The sequence below is a fragment of the Nomascus leucogenys genome, chromosome 9, assembly GCF_006542625.1.
Source record: "Nomascus leucogenys isolate Asia chromosome 9, Asia_NLE_v1, whole genome shotgun sequence".
Classification (NCBI taxonomy): Eukaryota; Metazoa; Chordata; class Mammalia; order Primates; family Hylobatidae; genus Nomascus; species Nomascus leucogenys.
In genome coordinates, this window is record NC_044389.1 from 71,132,722 (window position 1) to 71,153,205 (window position 20,484).

At 38.7% G+C, this 20,484-nt stretch overlaps 1 protein-coding gene across 1 annotated transcript in view; it reads left to right on the plus strand.

The window, feature by feature from the left end:
• Nucleotides 1–20,484, plus strand: part of HERC6 (HECT and RLD domain containing E3 ubiquitin protein ligase family member 6) — a 66,551-nt gene that overhangs the window by 25,384 nt on the left and 20,683 nt on the right. Inside the window, exons 9-13 of the mRNA XM_003265890.4 lie at nt 177–298; nt 855–914; nt 3,828–3,921; nt 8,379–8,568; nt 12,979–13,133. Coding sequence (XP_003265938.1) covers nt 177–298; nt 855–914; nt 3,828–3,921; nt 8,379–8,568; nt 12,979–13,133 — 621 coding nt within the window. The remainder of the gene's footprint in view (nt 1–176; nt 299–854; nt 915–3,827; nt 3,922–8,378; nt 8,569–12,978; nt 13,134–20,484) is intronic.

The window sequence follows — 20,484 nt, forward strand, 5'->3', positions numbered from 1 at the left end:
AGCCCAGGCTAGGAGGTGGAATAGCCCTACCGGTCTGACGCCAAAGGTCCTCCCACCAAATGCTACCACCCAACAGGGCAGGGCCTATTTACCACCCATGCCAGCTGATTTACTGTATAATTTACTGCTGAATATGTGTGTGTTCCTGATCATTCTTGTTTCTTCCTTCCCTGAAGGATACTAGTTCCACACGTGCTCCTGGGAAAACCCTGCCAGAAATAAGCCGAATTAGCCAGTCCATGGCAGAAAAATGGATAGCAGTGAAAAGAAGAAGTACTGAACATGAAGTGGCTAAAAGGTGGCTCTGTCTGATAAATCATAAGCCACTTTTATCTGGTTCTGAGGCTTTGGTCATTTTATCCTAAGATAGAGGTTTTGGTTTTGTTGTGAAGGTCTTTGCATTTTGACCATGATTCTCTTCTACGGCCTCTTAGTGTGACTAGGTCATCAGTGTACTCATTTACAGATATATGGAGGACATGTGATATCCCAGGTGCCTTACTAGGTGAGGGAGTTGCAGGAGTGAATCAAAAAAGCTCACAAAGCCTTCAGTAAGGTGGACTGTTTTCATATTTTCATAGTTTACCCCTTTGGAGTTTTATGAGTTTTGATCTTCACAGGGATAGATTTTATTTAAACCTACATGACTTGAACAAATCCACTATAAAGGGTTTTGGTGAGATTTAGAAATAATATGAACAAAGTATACCCAGGATTTGGGAGACTCTTAAGAGAGTAGTTATTTTCATTAATAATGATTCCACATCATCATTTACTTATTCAGACATAATAAGATTTTTAAAAGGCATGCTTTATAGTATGTTGTGACTTACCCCTTGTTATTACTTTTACAGTGAAATTAGAATGATATTTTCATCACCTGCTTGTCTGACAGCGAGTTTTTTAAAAAAAAGGTAATACTTACATAAGATTTACCTTCATTTAAAACACTGGAAAATATTTAAAATGAAATGTTTCAAGTAAGTTTAATTTGTGAATTTTGTTATTCTTGCCCACAAAGTCCAACAGAGAGAACTCTGTAGGTTGTTATAGAATTCTTTCATTTTATAAAGTAATTTTCTATTAGACTACCGTAAGTTATAATTCCTAATTAATATTGTTTACTTCCTTCATATCACTTTACTCTGTTGTCTGATTAGAAGGAATGGTGTTTTTTCAGGATCTTTGTATATACAAGGGATCAGCTAAATCTCACATTGCTTTAGTACTTAGAAGCCAAGAGTACACTTTACAATTTTTACTGTGTATGATCAATTAAAAAATAAATCTTATTTATATTGTCTTTAACTCACTGCTACAGAAGAAAATCTGATTTTACTCCTATTTGGTTTAACATTTGGTCTGATCCAATAGTTGAAACAGTTCCTATAATGTTCGATATTTGGGTCTTCTATTTCTGCTCTTTCCTCCAAGCTCTCCAATATGCCATCTGTGTGTAAAAGGGAAGAGAAGGAGAAATAGCAGTGTAAAGGGTCTTAGGCTGCCCTCTGCCTCTTTGGAGGTTGATGCCTTGCTGATCTGTCTGCAGGTGGTGTAACTCATATGGGTTCTACTTTGCCTGTCCCTCCCTTGTTAACTTGGCCTTAAGTTTGCTCACTGGTTCAAAATATGGTGATATACATCTTGTACCCACTCCTGGCCACTAGGCGGTACTCACTTAACCCTTGTTGCTATTACTTGCCCTTGTACAACCCTCTTGGCAGTCCCATTAGTTCTTAACCCAGCTGCATTCTCAGTCAGCTTGTGGGACTAGAGGAGCTGTTGGATGCCAATAACTTCACCTCAGGCTAATTCTTACTGCATGTGGGAAACTCTTTTCTATGTGAAGATTGTTTTCTTCCTAACGTGAAAAAGTATCCATGCTCACTTCCCAGGAGTGAGGAACTCCTAAGATGTCAAAGGCTGCAAAAGAGAATATATTTTAAGGGGGAAATTTATAATACTTTGTTTTAGTACTTGCATAAATATTTTAGCCCTAATATTACTATAAATCAGTTAATCTAGCAAGGAGAAAATCTTTCTTTCTTTTTTATTATTTATTTATTTATTTATTTAGAAATGAAGTCTTACTCTGTCACCCAGGCTGGAGTGTGGTGATGCAGCTCGGCTCACTGCAACCTCCACCTCCCAGGTTCAAGCTATGCTTCTGCCTCAGCCTCCAGAATAGCTGGGATTACAGGTGTGCACCACCACACCCAGCTAATTTTTTATATTTTTTGGTAGAGATGGGGTTTCACCATGTTGACCAGGCTGGTCTCAAACTCCTGACCTCAAGTGATCCACCCACCTTGGCCTCCCAAAGTGCTGGGATTACTGGCATGAGCCACCGCGCCTGGCCTCTTTTTAAAATTTTTATTATTTTTATTTATATTTTTGAGACAGGGTCTCACTCTGTCACCCAGGCTTGAGTGCAGTGGCATGATCTCTGCTCACTGCAGCCTCCGCCTCGCGGGTTCATCTGATTCTTCCACGTCAGCCTCCTGAGTAGCTGCGATTACAGGCATGCGCCACCATGCCCAGCTAATTTTTTTGTATTTTTAGTAGAGACAGGGTTTCACCACGTTGGGCCAGGCTGGTCTTGAGCTACTGACCTCAAGTGATCCACCCACCTCAGCCTCCCAAAGTGCTGGGATTACAGGCGTGAGCCACTATGCCTGGCATTTTGTTTGTCTGTTTTGTTTTGTTTAATATTTAGAGATGGGGTCTTGTGCTATTGCCCACGCTGTAATGCAGTAGTTTTATCATAGCTCACTGTAGCCTTGAACTCTTGGGCTTGAGCTATCCTTCCACCTCAGCCTCACAAGTAGCTGGGACTACAAAGTGTGCACCACCATGCCTGGCTAGTTTTTTGTTTTTTTTTTTAATTTTTTTGTAGGGACAAGGTCTCCTCTATGTTGCCCAGGCTGGTCTCTTGAACTCCTGGCTTCAAGCAATCCTCCCACTTTGGTCTCCCAAAGTGTTGGAATTACAGGCATGACCCACTGCAGCTGGCATGCAATATTTGATAATGCATTATTTAAAAATTGTTAGGCTTATTGAATGCTGGCCTCTCAAATATCACTAAAACAACTTGTTGATAAGACAGGCCAGAGAGAACAGCACACCTGGACAAAGCTTCGGTAGTGTTTATGAGAGGAAAGACCAGTTCGGAATTTATTTACAATTGGGAGTCTGGTTTAAGGAGCTCTTTCAATGTGAGAGGGAAGGCTGGAGGTTTGATTTGAACTGGGTAAATGTACAACAATCCAGGATGGGTGCAAACAGCAAGGTAAGGATTTTGAGATAAGGGATTCAAAGAATCTGTGGGCACAAACTGCTGATGCTCTCCATTGAAGAGTTAAATGGGTCTTTCAAGAAGTTCCCATGATGAACAATTGCCATTTGCCTGGGCAAAAGTTTCCTGGAAAAGTAAAGTCATTCCAATAAAAACAGTGGAATTGCAAAGTTCAGTAAATATGAATGGTAAGGAGGATGGGGGGTAGGTAGTTCTAGTTCTTAGTGTGCAAACTGAGCATGGGGGCAGAGGGTTTCCGTTGTCAGATTCAGCAAGTAAAATTTTGTTAATATGGCAGCCCAAACTTGATGTAGCCACTACAGAGATAATACATTGTTATCTACTGTCTTTTAACAAGGAGAACATAAACTGTACATTTTTTACGTCAAGTAAGTCGATTATTTTGAAAGGAGGCAAGCTTTAAGAAAAAGGTTTGTATCTTATATGTAATAAAACAACAAATGACATACGAACTTTAGAAATATCCCTTTCCTTATGTTTATATGGTTTCTTGCATTTCTTATATCCAAAGAGGAACTGGAGAAATGACTTCCGTTGATGTGGACTTAGAAATGGCAAGAGATACCTTCAAGAAGTTAACAAAAAAGGAATGGATTTCTTCCATGGTAATAGCCAATACTTACTTAAGATATAGAACAAATACGATTGCGGTTTATTTTTGTTGGAAGCTGGGTGAGATGGGACTATGATTGTAATTGCCCGATGGGTTCTTCCTGCCACTGCAGAAACAAAAATCGACCCACTGAGACTATGACATTGTAGTAAAGAAAGAGTTTAATTGACACGAGGCTAGCCATGCCATGTAGGAGATAGAATTATTACTCAAATCAGTCTCCCTGAAGGCTCAGGCTCATAGCTTAGGGGCTTTTCAGAGACAGTTTGGTGGGCAGGGGGCTAGGGTAGGGGGCATGCTGACTGGCTGAGAGATGAAATCATAGGGAATAGAAACTGTCCTCTTGTGCTGAGTCAGTTCCTGGGTGGTGGCCACAGGACTGGCTGATGGGTCCAGGTGGGACCATCCAGTTGTCAGAAATGCAAAAACCTGAAAAGACATCTCAAAAGGCCAATCTTAGGTTCTAAAATAATGATGTTATTTGCAAGAGTAATTGGGGAAGTTGCAAATCTTATGACCTCCAGAATAATGGCTGATAATTATTTAGAATTCAATCCCCTGTCATCCTCCTAACTTGGTGGACTTTCTTTAGTTTTACAAGAACAACTCAGTTTTGGGGACAGAGTATTATCATTTAAACTATAAACTAAATTTCTCCCAAAGTTAGCTTGGCTCATGCCCAAGAATGAGAAAAGACAGCCAACCTGTGAGGCTGGAAGCAAGACAGAGTCAACCATGTCAGATTTCTCTTACTGTCGTACTGTTGCAAAGGTGCTTTTATGATTGGGGCTGGAAGAGGGGGCTAGTGTTCATTATGAAATTACTATATTCCAGGTACTTTATTAGGTGCTGACATTTATTTTCTTATTGAATCCTTAAATGTACAATAGATACAATATTTTTATTTTCAATATAATCAGAGCAATGCATGAGAGGTGGATAATCTCTAGCATGATATAGGAAAAGAGTATTGATTTGGGAAGCAGAATAACCTTATCCTGGACTGATCAACTGAAAAGCCACTTCTCTGTTCTGAGATGAAACTCACATCTATTTGAGATGAATCTCTGTTATTACTTCATCCTTTCTCTTTGAATCACATTTTCTTTACCTGTTGAATTCATCTTTAAAATCTATTCCAGTTTAATATTGTGTGATTCTGGGTTGTATTGGGAAGAAAACTTTCTTTTCCTCTACTGACTCAGGTTTGAGTTGGCGGAAGGGGTCACTGAAAATTAATAATTAACAGAATCTCTTAGTGCCCAGGATGCTGTAGACTGGGTAGCTTAAACAACAGACATTTATTTCTCACAGTTCTGGAGGCTGGGAAGTCCAAGATCAAGGCACCATCAGGTTTGGTGTCTGGTTAGGGCCCACTTCTTGGTTCCTAGATGACCATATTTTCAATGTCCTCACATGGCAGTGTGAACCCCGAATATCTAAGACAGGTCTCAGTTAATTTAGAAAGTGTATTTTGCCAAGGTTGAGGACGCACGCCTGTGACACAGCCTCAGGAGGTCCTGACGACCTGTGCCCAAGGTGGTCGGAGCAGTTTGGTTTTATACATTTTCGGGAGACAGGACACATCAATCCACATATATAAGATGAACATTGGTTTGGTCCGGAAAGGCGGGACAACTCAAAGCAGGGAGGGGCCTTCCAGGTCTTAGGTAGATGAGAGAAAAGTGGTTGCATGCTTTTGAGTTTCTGATTAGCCTCTACAAAAGAGGCATCAGATATGCATCTATCTCAGTGAACAGAAGGGAGACTTTGAATAGAATGGGAGGCAGGTTTGCACTAGCAGTTCCCAGCTTGACTTTTCTCTTTAGCTTAGTGATTTTGAGGCCCCAAGATTTATTTTCCTTTCACAGCAAAAAGGGCAAGAAATCTCTCTGGGGTCTCTTTTGTAAGGGCGCTAATCCCATTCATGAGAGCTCCAATCGTATGACCTAATTACCTACCAAAGGCCCCACCTCTTAATACTATCATATTGGGGGTTAGGATTTTAACATATGAATTTTGGGGAACACATTCATCCTATAGCACAGGAGGAAAAAAACAAGTTTTGTACACTTGCATATGGAGCATTCAGATGAAGAGGCTCCTGAACAGCTAAGGATAAGAATTTATAAACCAACTTAATGGAGGAAAGGGAGAAGGGAGAAAGGGCTCCTATGGGAAGAACAAGTGGGATTTTATGGAGACAAATGGAAGGTATGACAGTTTGTGAGAATGTTGGTTTATGCATTTTCTCATCCACATGCAAGTGGTCTGAATGATTGGTCTCCTTTTTAGCAGTGTAGCTCCTCAATGGGGGATGTACAAGAGCTTCATACTAGAAGAGCTCTGCATTAGTTAGATAAAAGAAGCTCCAAAAAGGCATCTCAAATGTCTTCAGTTAGTAAAATAATCTTTATACCATTTTGATGGGTCTGAGTGGGTCCTTATACTTGGAAGGGAAAGGGGCAAAGTGTTCCTTAATGTGTAGTAGATACAATATTTTCATTTTCAAGATGAAGGATAATAGCAAATATTATGAAGTATATTTCTTAAGTGAATTTAGGTGATATGGGAGATAATTTGGGGTGCTGTTCCCGGTGTGAGTTCCAAGGGACATTAGTTTTATTTAAAAAAACCCATAAAAAAGGGTTCTTAATGAAAAAGCTCTGGGAACACTCCCTACTATTATGGAGTCATGATATGCACATTAGGAAATCAAAGATTCTATGACATCATACACTAAAAGAAATCTCTTTTGACCCTGTTTTTCTTGGAGTTATTTGACATTGTGATGCTATTTTCTAGCATAACACCTACTGGCATTCCACAGAAATCGTATTCTGCTAGACATGTGAAAAAGCAAATTTTAAGAATTTTAATGTAATGAAAACAATATATAGTACATCACAGTTTATTGTGGCATATATCACTTATTTACCCTTATGACATGAGAGGCAAACACTGTAATTACAGAACATAGATCTATCAGGTAGAGTAAATACGGCTAGCTGCTATAACAAACAACTTTGAAATCTCAGTAGCTTAACACAATATTTTCCAACATCCTAGTCCAACGAAGGTTGGAGGTCAGAGGCACCTTTGCACAGGTTCATTCAGGGCTGACTCAGGCTTCTTTCCAGCATCTCTAGGCCCTGGGGCTGTAAAATCCTCCACTCAATCTTTTGGGTTGGCTAGCAGATGAGGGAAGTGAGTATGGAAGTTCCCATGAGAGGCTTCAGTGGCCTGGGCTTTATGTGTCACACATCACTTTCTCCCACATTGGTGAGCTGGGACTCAGTCACATGGCCCTGCCTAACTGCAGAGGAGCCAGGGGCTGCCGTCTTCCTATAAACCCAGGAGGAAAAAAAAAAACGACTGGCAAGGTAAACATATGGCATTTTCTCTGCCATGGTAGATTTTACTACTATGGTAGTGCCATGGTCACTTTCTAATTGAGTAACCTCTTTCCGCTAACTTCCTCTGAGTCTCTCCTTGCTCATCTGTAAAAACGAGGTAAAAAACAAATAAAGCAAAAATTACCTTACAGGATTATCAGTAAGATTAAATAAAATGATTTACATGAGATCACCTGACACATTGTAAGTACTCAATGAATGTTCAAATATAAAGAATACCATACAAGTTTATTCCCACTAATATATTTTTATATATGTCCTATTTTAAAAGTTTACTTCTGGGCCGGGTACATTGGCTCATGCCTGTAATCCTAGTACTTTGGGAGGCCAAGGTGGGAGTATCACCTGAGCCCAAGAGTTTGAGACTGGCCAGGGCAACATAGTGAGACTCCATCTCTACAAATAATTTTCTAAAATGGGCTGGCTGTGGCAGTGCACTCCACTCAGGAGTCTGAGGTGGGAGGATTGCCTGAACCCAGGAGCTTGAGGCTGCAGTGAGCTATGATTGAGCCACTGCACTCCAGCTATAATTGAGCCACTACACTCTGAGGTAAAACTTTACCTCTGGATGAAATAAATAATATAAAAATTTAGAGCTATTTTTCTCTGCAAATTTTTCCACTGATACATGAGAAAACAGAAAGAAAGAAATGGATATTGTGTGAAGGGGCGGGGACAGCTCTTCCTTCTAGAAGGAGGGATACTAGTGTGACCTGCATACAACATTGCTTTTGAAGGCCTTTGTATTCGTTTTGAATCCATGATTCACTCAGTATACCCATGCTCATGGGATTTCACTTTATTTTCTTCATGGAGCCTGATATAAAATGAGGAGGATAGCTCTCATGTACTATATCAGGGGCATTTGGGGTGGAAGGAGTGATGGAGTCTCATCAATAGGTTTCAGAATGGCTAAGTGACTATTCTAATTGGAACATGGTGGAGTGAAACCCTTAATTTCATAGCTTGCTTCTCACAATCCTCTGTATCTAATATATCCTGGGTCTGTTCCCTGATCCTATTTTGACCACAGATAACTACGTGTCTCGAGGATGATCTGCTCAGAGCTCTTCCATGCCGTTCTCCACACCAAGAAGCCTTAGCAGTTTTCCTCCTGCTCCCAGAATGTCCTGTGATGTGTGATTCTAAGAACTGGAAGAACCTGGTGGTTCCATTTGCAAAGGCTGTGTGTGAAATGAGTAAACAATCTTTGCAAGTCCTAAGTAAGTTTTATGTCACTTTATCTGTACTCAATATAGAGTCACTCTCTGAAGTAGACGTTGCAGCAAATTTTGAACAAAAGATTTCAAAATAGACAAGTATTGGAGAACATGGCGTGTGAATTATTGAAAAGATTAATAATCTAAAGCTATTATAATTATTAGTTTTATCATACAAAGCAGGTGTAGTTTTTAGACTTGGATGTGGCTTTGACATCAGAGTTTGGTAGCTATAAAGTATTCAATCAAGATAAATCCATACTTTAAAATTTTTTGCTCACTTTTGACATTTTGACCAGATGATGAAAAACAAATGTTAAACTTTGTATTATTATTATTTACTTTATTATAATTTACTTTATTCAGTACTGTATTATGTCCTTTTATAGCTTTTAGCATATATTGAAAGTTCAGCAATTACCCAATAACCCAATGGGGTACAGATGTTCATATACCCTTCTACATAGAGGAGAGGGGAGGTAGGGAATGTAGACAATTCTTTTAAGAAGTAGTAAATGACTATTAGGGAGCATGAGTGGACCCAGGAAACAGAAATTAACTTGTAAATGATTCTCCTTGGAATTGGAATGAGCCTGAGAGGCAGGCATTATCTTTTGAAAAAGTACATCTAGGTGTGGTTACATTCCTCAGTCGTCTTCTCTGTGACAGATAATGTAATTTCAGAGATGGCATGAAAGGCAGTTCTCTTCTCTGTAGTGGGTCCAGTCTTAAGGTAGATAAGGGAGTGTCAGAGAAAAGCCTTTTCCAGCATCTGCTGACTTTCAAGGGCCTTTAACTTAAAATAATCAGCATACCAGGGTGCCATATTTTGGGGCAAATTTCCCTGGGCTCCTTCACTTAAGAGGTACAGAGGGCCAGGCATTGTGGCTTACACCTTAATCCTAGCATTTTGGGAGGCCAAGGTGAGAGAATCTTTTGAGCCCAGGGGGTCGAGGGCAGCCTGGGCAACATAGTGAGACCCCGTCTCTACCAATTTTTTTTTTTTTAAATCAGCCATGCATGGTGGCACACACCTGTGGTCCCAGCTACTTGGAAGCTAAGGCAGGAGGATCACTTGAGCCCAGGAGTTTAAGGCTGTATTACTGGAAAGGGGTCCCAATCCAGACCCTAAACAAGGGTTCTTAGATCTCACACAAGAAATAATTCAGGGAGCGTCTATAAAGTGAAAGTAAGTTTATTAAGAAAGTAGAAGAATAAAAAATGGCTACCCCATAGGCAGGGCAGAGCAGTCCCTCGGGGCTGCCGGTTGCCCATTTTTATGGTTATTTCTTGATTATGTGCTGAGCAAGGGGTGGATTATTCATACCTCCCCTTTTTAGATCATATAGGGTAACTTCCTGGCATTGCCATGGCATTTGTAAACTGTCACGGTGCTGGTGAAAGTATAGCAGTGAGGACGACCAGAGGTCACTCTCATTGCCATCTTGGTTTTGGTGGATTCTAGCCGGCTTCTTTACTGCAAGCTGTTTTATCATCAAGGTCTTTATGACCCGTATCTTGTGCTGACCTCCGATCTCATTCTATCATCTAGAATGCCTAACTGTCTGGGATTGTAGCCCAGTAGGTCTCAGCCTTATTTTACCCAGCTCCTATTCAAGATGGAGTTGCTCTGGTTCAAATGCCTCTGACAGCTGCAGTAAGCTATCAGCATACCACTGCACTCCAGCCTGGGTGACAGAGCAAGACCCTATCTCAAAGAAAAGGTACAGAGGATATGTACAATGAAATGTAAGCCACCCAGTTCCCCTCCCAGAAGTGGCTACAGGTTCTAGTTTCTTGTGTAATGTTTGAAAGATATTCTATATATAGAAACATACAAATGTATTATTTCTGTTTTTAATGGTAGCAAACTATTAAAGTTCCTCGTCCACAACTTGCTTTCTCCCACTAAACAGGATATCACGGAGATCATTCCAATAGAGAATCCATAGAACTGCCTCATTCTATTTAATGGCTGAAGAATGTTCTATTGTGAAGCATTTCATTGTACATATATAAATTCACACATGCAGGAAACATTCCAGAAAGCAAAATCACTGAGTCAAATTGTATGTACATTTTTATTTTGAGATATTTTGCCAAATGACCCTCCACAGAGTCAGGGTCATCATGTCACCCAATTTGAAGTGGTTGTCATTCACACTGTAGTCTGTAAAAATTTCACCCCTAGAGTTGGGAAACCTGTCCATACTGACAAAAGATGTATCAATTTACACTTCATCAATGAATATGAGAATATTGGTCTGCATACTTTCCAACCATGTTATCAAACTTTGATCTTTGCCATTCGGAGGAAAAAAACCTTTTAATTTTAAGTTGAATTTTTCTTATTAAGAGTGAGATTGTGCTGGTTTTTGTATATCACAGATCACTTTGTATATCATATTCTGTGAACTCTTATTATAGGACCACCAGGTCTGATTTCCTGTTGCACAGTAACAGACCAATACGCTGAAACAGTAGGAGTTGCAGCAGAGAAAGACTTTAATAACTGTAGGGCAACCAAATGAGAAGATGAGAGGAAACCTCAAATACGCCTCTTCAAGAGGTTTGTGGATGGGATTTTTAAGGGGTCTGGACACAGGTGATGGCCTAAAGTGTGGTGATCACTGATTAGTTGACAAGTGAGGGGTGAAGTCAGGGATGGGGAGATGAAGAAACTGCATTCCTGTGCTGAGTCGGTTCCTTGGTGAGGGTCTTCAGACCAGTTGGTGTCAGCCATTCTGCTGGAATTCAGGATCTGAAAAATGCCTTAAATAATTATTGGGTACAAAGGTCCAGTGTCAGAGATTTTATCTGTAGGAACAATGGGGGAGCAGGTGCTCAGTGTGCCGTGTGACTCTGGGTTAGTTATCAGCCCAAGGAAGTGGGTTGAAGTGCACCAGCACACCCTAGTCAATTGACCTCGTCAATAACCATAATTCTGCATAAAGCCTAGCTTATAATTCCCATTAACTCTGTGAGAGCGGTTTTGCTATTGTTCTTCCTTCTTTGCTCTTTTCCCATTGGTTGTTAGTATTTTTCTGTTTTAGGAGCTTTTTAATTATGAAGGCAATTAATCCTTTATCAATAATATGAATTGCAAGTATTTAGGCTATTAAAAAAATTTTTTTACTTTGTGGTATTTTTGCTATGCAGAATTATTTAAAAAAATTTTTTTTTTTTTTTTTTTTTGAGATGGAGTCTCGCTCTGTCGCCCAGGCTGGAGTGCAGTGGCACAATCTCGGCTCACTGCAAGCTCCGCCTCCTGGGTTCACGCCATTCTCCTGCCTCAGCCTCTCCGAGTAGCTGGGACTACAGGCGCCCGCCACCACGCCCAGCTAATTTTTTGTATTTTTTAGTAGAGACGGGGTTTCACCATGTTAGCCAGGATGGTCTCAATCTCCTGACCTCGTGATCCACCCGCCTCGGCCTCCCAAAGTGCTGGGATTACAGGCTTGAGCCACCACACCCGGCCTAAAAAATTTTAATGTAGCCTACTATATTAATATTTTATTCTATGGTTTCTGGATTTGGGGTCATACTTCAAAAATAATTTATAACTAAAATAATTCCCATCCTCCTACTGTAATTTTTATTATTTTATTTTTATATTTAAATATTTGATCCATATGAAGTTTATCTTGATTAAACACTATTTTTTCTAGATCAGTTTCCAGTTTTCCCCACATATTTATTGAATCTTTTTCATTCCCACTAATATGCAATGCCGCATTTATTATGTATTAAGGTTTCGTGTGTATTTGAGCCTACTTATGGAATCTCTATGTGTTTGCTTTTCATATATCTGGGTAATACTGTTTTAATTACACTTGCTTGATAATGTATTTTAACATCAAATTGATTTGTTTTCTGAGAGTTGTTCTGAGAATTTAAAGGTTCCACATTCCAAATCCATGTTGCAATCCAATAATATTAAAATATAATTATTGGCTATTTTAAAAAGTACATGGCCATGTACCAGATGTTCATAAAATCCAAAAACATATATAATATTTTTTCATTTTTTACAGATTAAAAATGCCCTTGATGCCATTGTACATGTTTGTGTATTCACCTATGTGTGTTTTCAGACTTTACAGATACCCTATACAATTGTCAGTTTGAAAATCATGAAGTCAATCAATTAAGCATAAATGTGAGCCATTAACCAATTTCTTCAAATCCTGAATTTGAGCTTTTTAAAATTCTAATGATACTTAATAAGGGAAAAAAATTTCCACATCTGTGAGCAGTAACTGTTGTGCAGGATATACTTAAAAAAGATATTAATAAATTATGCCATCAGAAATGTAAAATATTATCTATTTCTTACATTAAAGAACCCACTAGAAACAGATTTGGGGGGTGGTAGGAAAAACATATTTATCATGGCTAATTTTACACCCCCAGAGAAGTGCTGGGCATTTTTGCAAGAATCTTCTCTGAACCCGCTGATCCAGATGCTTAAAGCAGCCATCATCTCTCAGCTGCTTCATTGGACTGAAACCGAACAGGATCACTGTAATGTTAAAGCTCTTTTAGGAATGATGAAAGAACTGCATAAGGTAAGGGTTATTCTAAAGGAATGTATGTACTATTTTATTTAATCAAAATCCCTTAAGTCTCAACCAATTGGACTTCTAAGAAGTCAAATAAAAATCATGAGGAGTCAAATTTTTTTAAAGGAATATAGAAAAGGGAAATGTTTGGCATAAAATAATTAGGGATTTAAAAGTTGAGAAACTTTAGGAGGACTTAAGATGTTTTGTAATGGACTTCTTTCATTAAGAAAAAGTACACTGTGCTTGTAATTCTAGCTACTCTGGAAGCTGAGGTGGGAGGATGGCTTGAGCCAGGAATTTGAGGCTGCAGTGAGCTATGATTGTGCCACTGTACCCCAGCCTGGGTGACAGAGCAAAACCACATTTCTTAAAAAAAAAAAAAAAAAAAAAAGTAAAGTACACCAAAGATACTGCTACATGTAACAACATACAACAACATGGATGAATCTTATCAACACAGTGATGAGCAAAAAACACACCAAAAATTACACTCCATGTCTTCTTTTATAAGAATTTTAAAAACAAGCAGAGCTAATCTATAATGACAGAAAGCAGAATGGTGTTACCTCTTGGGAAGGGCAATTGGCTTGGAAGGAGCACAGGGGAACATCCTGGGGCCTGCTAGAAATGTTCCATGTCTTCACCTGGACAGTACTTACCCAAGTGAGTATGTGTGTAAAAAGCTCACCAAGCTGCACATTTAAGACTTATGCACTTAGTCAATGTATGTTGTAAGAAAAAAAAAAAAACCAGAATCACATAGAAAAACCCTCCCTCAAACTAGGAGCAAGCGAAAAGACCAAAAAATGACTAGGACAAGCCCAGCTTGATGAGTAGATGTATCTATTAGGACTTACATACAGGGCACTCCTGGACTCCTGGACGGCAACAGGACAGCTCTAGCGATCTGTGCTGCCTCCCATCTCTAAACTGCTTGTAAGTGAATTTTCTGGCTCAAAGAGCTACAGTGTTTGAGCCATGAGAATGTTTTTCTTGGTAGGTTCTCAGATACTCTCCAGGATGTTTGGGTTCTCAGGGACACCTGTTCCTCAGCTGGGCACCATGGCCTTGGCTCATTGCCTGGCCTTCAGGGTTAAGGCACTGGATAAAAACCCTTAAGTAACTTGGTGAGGGACCCATCACACTACACATGTATGATTTGTTTGTTTGTTTGTTTGAGACAGAGTCTAGCCCTGTTGCCCAGGCTGGAGTGCAGTGGTGTGATCTTGGCTCACTGCAACCTCTGCCTCCTGGGTTCAAGTGATTCACCTGCCTCAGCCTCCCGAATAGCTGGGATTACAGGCACCTGCCACCACACCCGGCTAATTTTCGTATGTTTAATAGAGATGGGGTTTCACCATGTTGGCCAGGCTGGTCTCGAACTCCTGACCTCAAGTGATCCGCCTGCCTCGCCTCCCAAAGCACTGGGATTATAGGCATGAGCCACTGTGCCCAGCCCAGATATGTGATTATAAATGAAACATATATGTTTTATTTGTAACTTAGTAAAAATTAAATAGAAAGGAAGAAAAGTTCACCGAGGACTATGGCCAGAACAAAGAAAGGGCCCAGCGGATACTGTTGTATCAACTCAGTCTGTCTATATCAGAATATTTGCTAAATCCCACTGTAGAAGTATCAAATGAGGCCATTAGGATTTGGTGTGCACGTTCTCTATGGCTGTGTCAACATTAGGGTCACCAAGAATGCAAAGTCTGTTTTAGTAGAGTTACCTAGAGTCAGTGGTATCCAGAAGTCACTGGGCCTGGTTACATCATCCTCATTCTGCTTTGGGTAGTAGTCCCAATAAAGAGAAATCAGATTGGACTCTTGACTAGATCTAAAGATTGACACAACCTTGTTACAGATGAGTGTCTGAATTCACAGTGATCAGTGATTCACAGAAGAGCTCTTAAATTCCAGAGATGTAGACCAGAGTAATGAGCACTAATGTCTAAGGCACCTAGGGCAGCACTTCTCAAACTTTAATATGCATGCAAGTTACCTGAGATCTTGTTAAAAAATTCAGATTCTGATCCAGTAGGCCTGGGGTGGTGCCTAAGATTCTGAGAAACTCTTAAGTGATGTCATTGCTGATACTTGAAGGATTTATGATTTGATGTTCTTGTGCCTAGGAAGAGAAGCTATTTAATTAATAATGAATTAGTAATTAAGACCATTACACTCTAATTTACTGTCTTAAGCTGCAATTAATAAACATAATATTTGGTCTCGGTTCTGGAATGGTCTCTAGTATTGTGGACAATTGGAAGACTATATTTGTTTTACTAATGTTGTGATGGAGAAAGCATAATATTAGGTCATGCTAACTTCAGACGTACATCCTAGGACCCAAACATTGTCATCAATCCTCTCCCTTTCCCTCTCCCTCTCCCTCTCCCTCAAACATTGTCATCAATCCTCTCTCTTCTCCTCTCCCTCTCCTCTCTCTCTCTCTCTCTCGGCTTTTTTCTTTTTGGGTTTCATTCTCTCTTTATATAGGGTGTCAGAGCAGGGCACTGTTTCTTACGCTAACTTTCGTTTTCTTTCTAGGTTAAATTTACTTCTTAATAAAATACATCTCTTTCCCTGGTGCTTTGTAGTACTCCTTGTGTTGAAAATCAAGTATTCATTTGGCTGTTAATCTATCCTTGTACCCGTACAACACCATACAAGTTACTGTATCTTTATAATAAATATTGATATGTGATAGAGTAAGTTTCAACTTTTATCTTCTCCTTCAGTATTATTGTTAAACTTAAATATTAACTTTAGAATTACCTTTTTGTTCCAATTCCACAAATTCCATTTGTTGGGCTTTTGATTGTGTCTTTGACCTGGTAGTGAAATGAATCTATAGAACAATTGGAGAGAGAATGACAACTTTACTGAGTCTTCTAAGTCTGATCATGACATAGCTCCCTGTTTAATTCTGCAGTTTCTTACAATAATATGTTATAGTGTTCTATGTAGGAGTCTTGCAGTCTTTCATTAGATAAATCGTGAGTACTTGATATTTTATGTGGTTATGTATCTTTTTAAAACAGCTTTATTGAGATATAGTTCTCTCATTTAAAATATACAATGTCATGCCTGTAATCCCAGCACTTTGGGAAGCTGGGGTGGAAAGATTGCTTGAGCTCAGGAGTTCGAGACCAGCCTGGGCAACATAGTGAGACCTTGTCTCTATTTTTTTAAAAATAAAAATAAATAAATAAAATGTGCAATGTAATACTTTTTAGTATATTCATGGAGTTGTATAACCTTTACCACAATCAACTTTACAATATTTTTATCACCCAAAAAGAAGCCCTATACCCATTAGCAGTCACTCCCCATTCCCCATTCCCCCTCAACTCCCATCCCCTTACTCTCACTCCAGCCCTAGGCAATCACTAATCTACTTTCTGTCTCTACAGATTTGCCTATTCTGGACATTTTATGTAAATGGAATCACACATTATGTAGTCTTTTGTAACTAGCTTTTTTCATTTAGCATAATGTTTTCAAGGTTCATCTATGTTGGAGTATGTATGAGTACTTCATTCTTTTTTATTGATGAATAATATAATGCATTGTATGAACTACCACATTTTATATATCCCTTCCTCAATTGATGGATATTTGGGTTATTTCCACTCTTTGGCTATTATGAATAATGCCGCTATTTAAATGTCTGTACAAATTTTTGTGTAGACGTTTTCATTTCCTGTATATACCCAAGAGTGGGATTGCTGGGTCATATGGCAACTCTAGTTGAATCTTGTGAGGAACCAGCAGACTGTTTTCCAAAGCAGCTACACTATTTTGTATTACCACCAGCAATGTATGACAGTTCTAGTTTTTCTACATTCTTTTTTTTGTTTTGTTTTGTTTTTTGAGATGGATTCTTGCTCTGTTGCCCAGGCTGGAATGCAGTGGCACGATCTCGGCTCACTACCACCTCCACCTCCCAGGTTCAAGCGATTCTCCTGCCTTAGCCTCCCAAGTAGCTGGCATTACAGGTGTACACCCCATGCCTGGCTAATTTTTGTATTTTTGTAGAGACCGGGTTTTACCATGTTGGCCAGACTGGTCCCGAACTCCTGACCTCAATTATTCCACCCACCTCAGTCTTTCAAAGTGCTAGGATTACAGGCATAAGCCACCGCACCCGACAACTTTTCCACATTCTTGCCAACACTTGTTATTATCTGTCATTTGGATTACAGTCATCCTAGTGAGTGGGAAATGATACCTCCTTGTGATTTTGACTTGTATTTCCTTGATGGCTAATGATGTTGAGCTTTTCATATGCTTATTGCCCATTTCTGTATCTTATTTTGAGAAATGTTTATTTAGGTCTTTTGTCCATTTTTAAATTAGTTTATTAGTCTTTTTATTATTGAGTCATAAGAGTGCTTTACATACAGCTATAAGTCCCTTATCAGATATAAGATTTGCTAATATTTTCCCATGTGTTGTTTTTTCACTTTCACCATGGTGTGTTTATGCACAAATGTTTTTTATTTTGATGATAAATTCATCTACTTTTTCCTCTTAAATTTTTAACTGTCATTGATGTATAGAAATGCAGTAATTTTTATACATTAAGCTTGTTTTTTAACAATCTTGTTAAATTTACCTACTAAAACTAATCTCTTGACTCCTTTGGATTTTCTCTGTATAGAATCATATAACTTGAAATAATAACAGTTTTGTTCCTATTTATTTTTCTTTACTTATTTCATTGGCTAGGACATCCAGTATAATGTTTTATAACCTTATTCTGATCTCAAAGGGAAAACCTTAACATCCACTTTTATGTTTTGCTGTGGGATTTTTGTAGATACGTTTTTAAAAGGTTAAGGCAACTTCATTCTATTTCTAGTTTGCTGAGGGCTTTGTTTTTTTAGATCATGAATGGATGTTGAATTTTATTAAATGCTTTTTCTGCTTACAATGGCAAAATATACAGATGGGTTTTCAGCTGTTTTAACCTTATCTACTTGAAGTAACACAGCCTGCTCATAATGTGTTATAGATTTAAAAGATTCCATTTGCTGATATTTTGCTTATCATATTTGCATCTATATTCATGAGCGAGACTGGTTTGTTATTTTACTTTCTCATAATGCCCCTGTGAGGTTTCTGGACCAGGTAATGCTAATCTCATGAAATTATTTGGGGAATATTCTTTTTCTATTTTATGTAAAAGATTGAGTAATACTAGCATTTTCCTTAAATGATAGGTAGAACTAATCTATAAACCTTTTGGGTCTGGAAATTTCTTTGTCGAAAGTTTTTCAAATTATGGGTTTAATTTATTTAACAGCCACAGGATTATTGAGATTTTCTATTTTTTTCTTGTATTGCTGGGTATTTCCCCAGGATTTGTCTCTTCATCTAAGTTTTCAAATGTCCTATTTTTATCTTTTTTTGTTTGTTTATCATAATGAAAATTTTTTTTTATTATACTTTAGGTTTTAGGGTACATGTGCACAATGTGCAGGTTTGTTACATATGTATCCATGTGCCATGTTGTTTTGCTGCACCCATTAACTCGTCATTTAGCATTAGGTATATCTCCTAATGCTGTCCCTCCCCCCTCCCCCCACCCCACAACAGTCCCCAGAGTGTGATGTTCCCCTTCCTGTGTCCATGAGTTCTCATTGTTCAATTCCCACCTATGAGTGAGAACAGGCGGTGTTTGGTTTTTTGTCCTTGCGATAGTTTACTGAGAATGATGTTTTCCAGTTTCATCCATGTCCCTACAAAGGACATGAACTCATCATTTTTTATGGCTGCATAGTATTCCATGGTGTATATGTGCCACATTTTCTTAATCCACTCTATCGTTGTTGGACATTTGGGTTGGTTCCAAGTCTTTGCTATTGTGAATAGTGCTGCAACAAACATACGTGTGCATGTGTCTTTATAGCAGCATGATTTATAGTCCTTTGGGTATATACCCAGTAATGGGATGGCTGGGTCAAAAGGTATTTCTAGTTCTAGATCCCTGAGGAATCGCCACACTGACTTCCACAATGGTTGAACTAGTTTACAGTCCCACCAACAGTGTAAAATTGTTCCTATTTCTCCACATCCTCTCCAGCACCTGTTGTTTCCTGACTTTTTAATGATGGCCATTCTAACTGGTGTGAGATGGTATCTCACTGTGGTTTTGATTTGCATTTCTCTGATGGCCAGTGATGATGAGCATTTTTTCATGTGTTTTTTGGCTGCATAAATGTCTTCTTTTGAGAAGTGTCTGTTCATGTCCTTCGCCCACTTTTTGATGGGGTTGTTTGTTTTTTCCTTGTACATTTGTTTGAGTTCATTGTAGATTCTGGATATTAGCCCTTTGCCAGATGAGAAGGTTGCAAAAATTTTCTCCCATTCTGTAGGTTGACTGTTCACTCTAATGGTAGTTTCTTTTGCTGTGCAGAAGCTCTTTAGTTTAATTAGATCCCATTTGTCAATTTTGGCTTTTGTTGCCATTGCTTTTGGTGTTTGAGACATGAAGTCCTTGCCCACGCCTATGCCCTGAATGGTATTGCCTAGGTTTTCTTCTAGGGTTTTAATGGTTTTAGGTCTAACATTTAAGTCTTTAATCCATCTTGAATTAATTTTTGTATAAGGTGTAAGGAAAGGATCCAGTTTCAGCTTTCTACACATGGCTAGCCAGTTTTCCCAGCACCATCTATTATTATCTTTTTAATCTCATCATAATCTGTAGTTTTGCCCCATTTTTCATTCTTGATACTGGTTTTTGTTTTTTTTTTTAAAGTCTTACCAGGAGATTGTTTTTTCTTTTTTAAAGAAGCAGTCTTTTCATTTGTTGATCTTGCTCCTGTATATTTGTTTTTTATTTCCTTAATTTATGTTCTTAAATTTCTTATTTCCCACCTTCTATCATTTGTATTAATTTTTGTGATGGAGGCATTTAGATCATTTAGATCATTGATGCTCCCTCTAGGAAGCCTTCTTGAACCTCTTAAGTCTTTCCCCAATCAGAAACTGTATCCTAAATGCCTGGTAACTTGTTGTTTTTACCTACTAGACCACAGATTGTCAATCTACACCCAAGGGCAGTCTCCTGTTTTTGCAAATACAGTTTTATGGGAATAGATCCACATTCATTTGTGTAAGACAGGACATTTTAATCTAAAGATTTGTCCCGTGCTTGACAAAAATAGTGTGTGCCAAGTTAGTATTTATTAATTAAGGAACAAAGTGCTGAATTTGTTAAAAGTACCTTGGATTTTTATGGTGCTTTTATTCTCAAAATCTAGAAACTATTTCCAGTAAATCTATGCCCTAAAAATTAGTTTACTAATCCACACTGTCAACGTCTTATCTTTGACATTTCTTC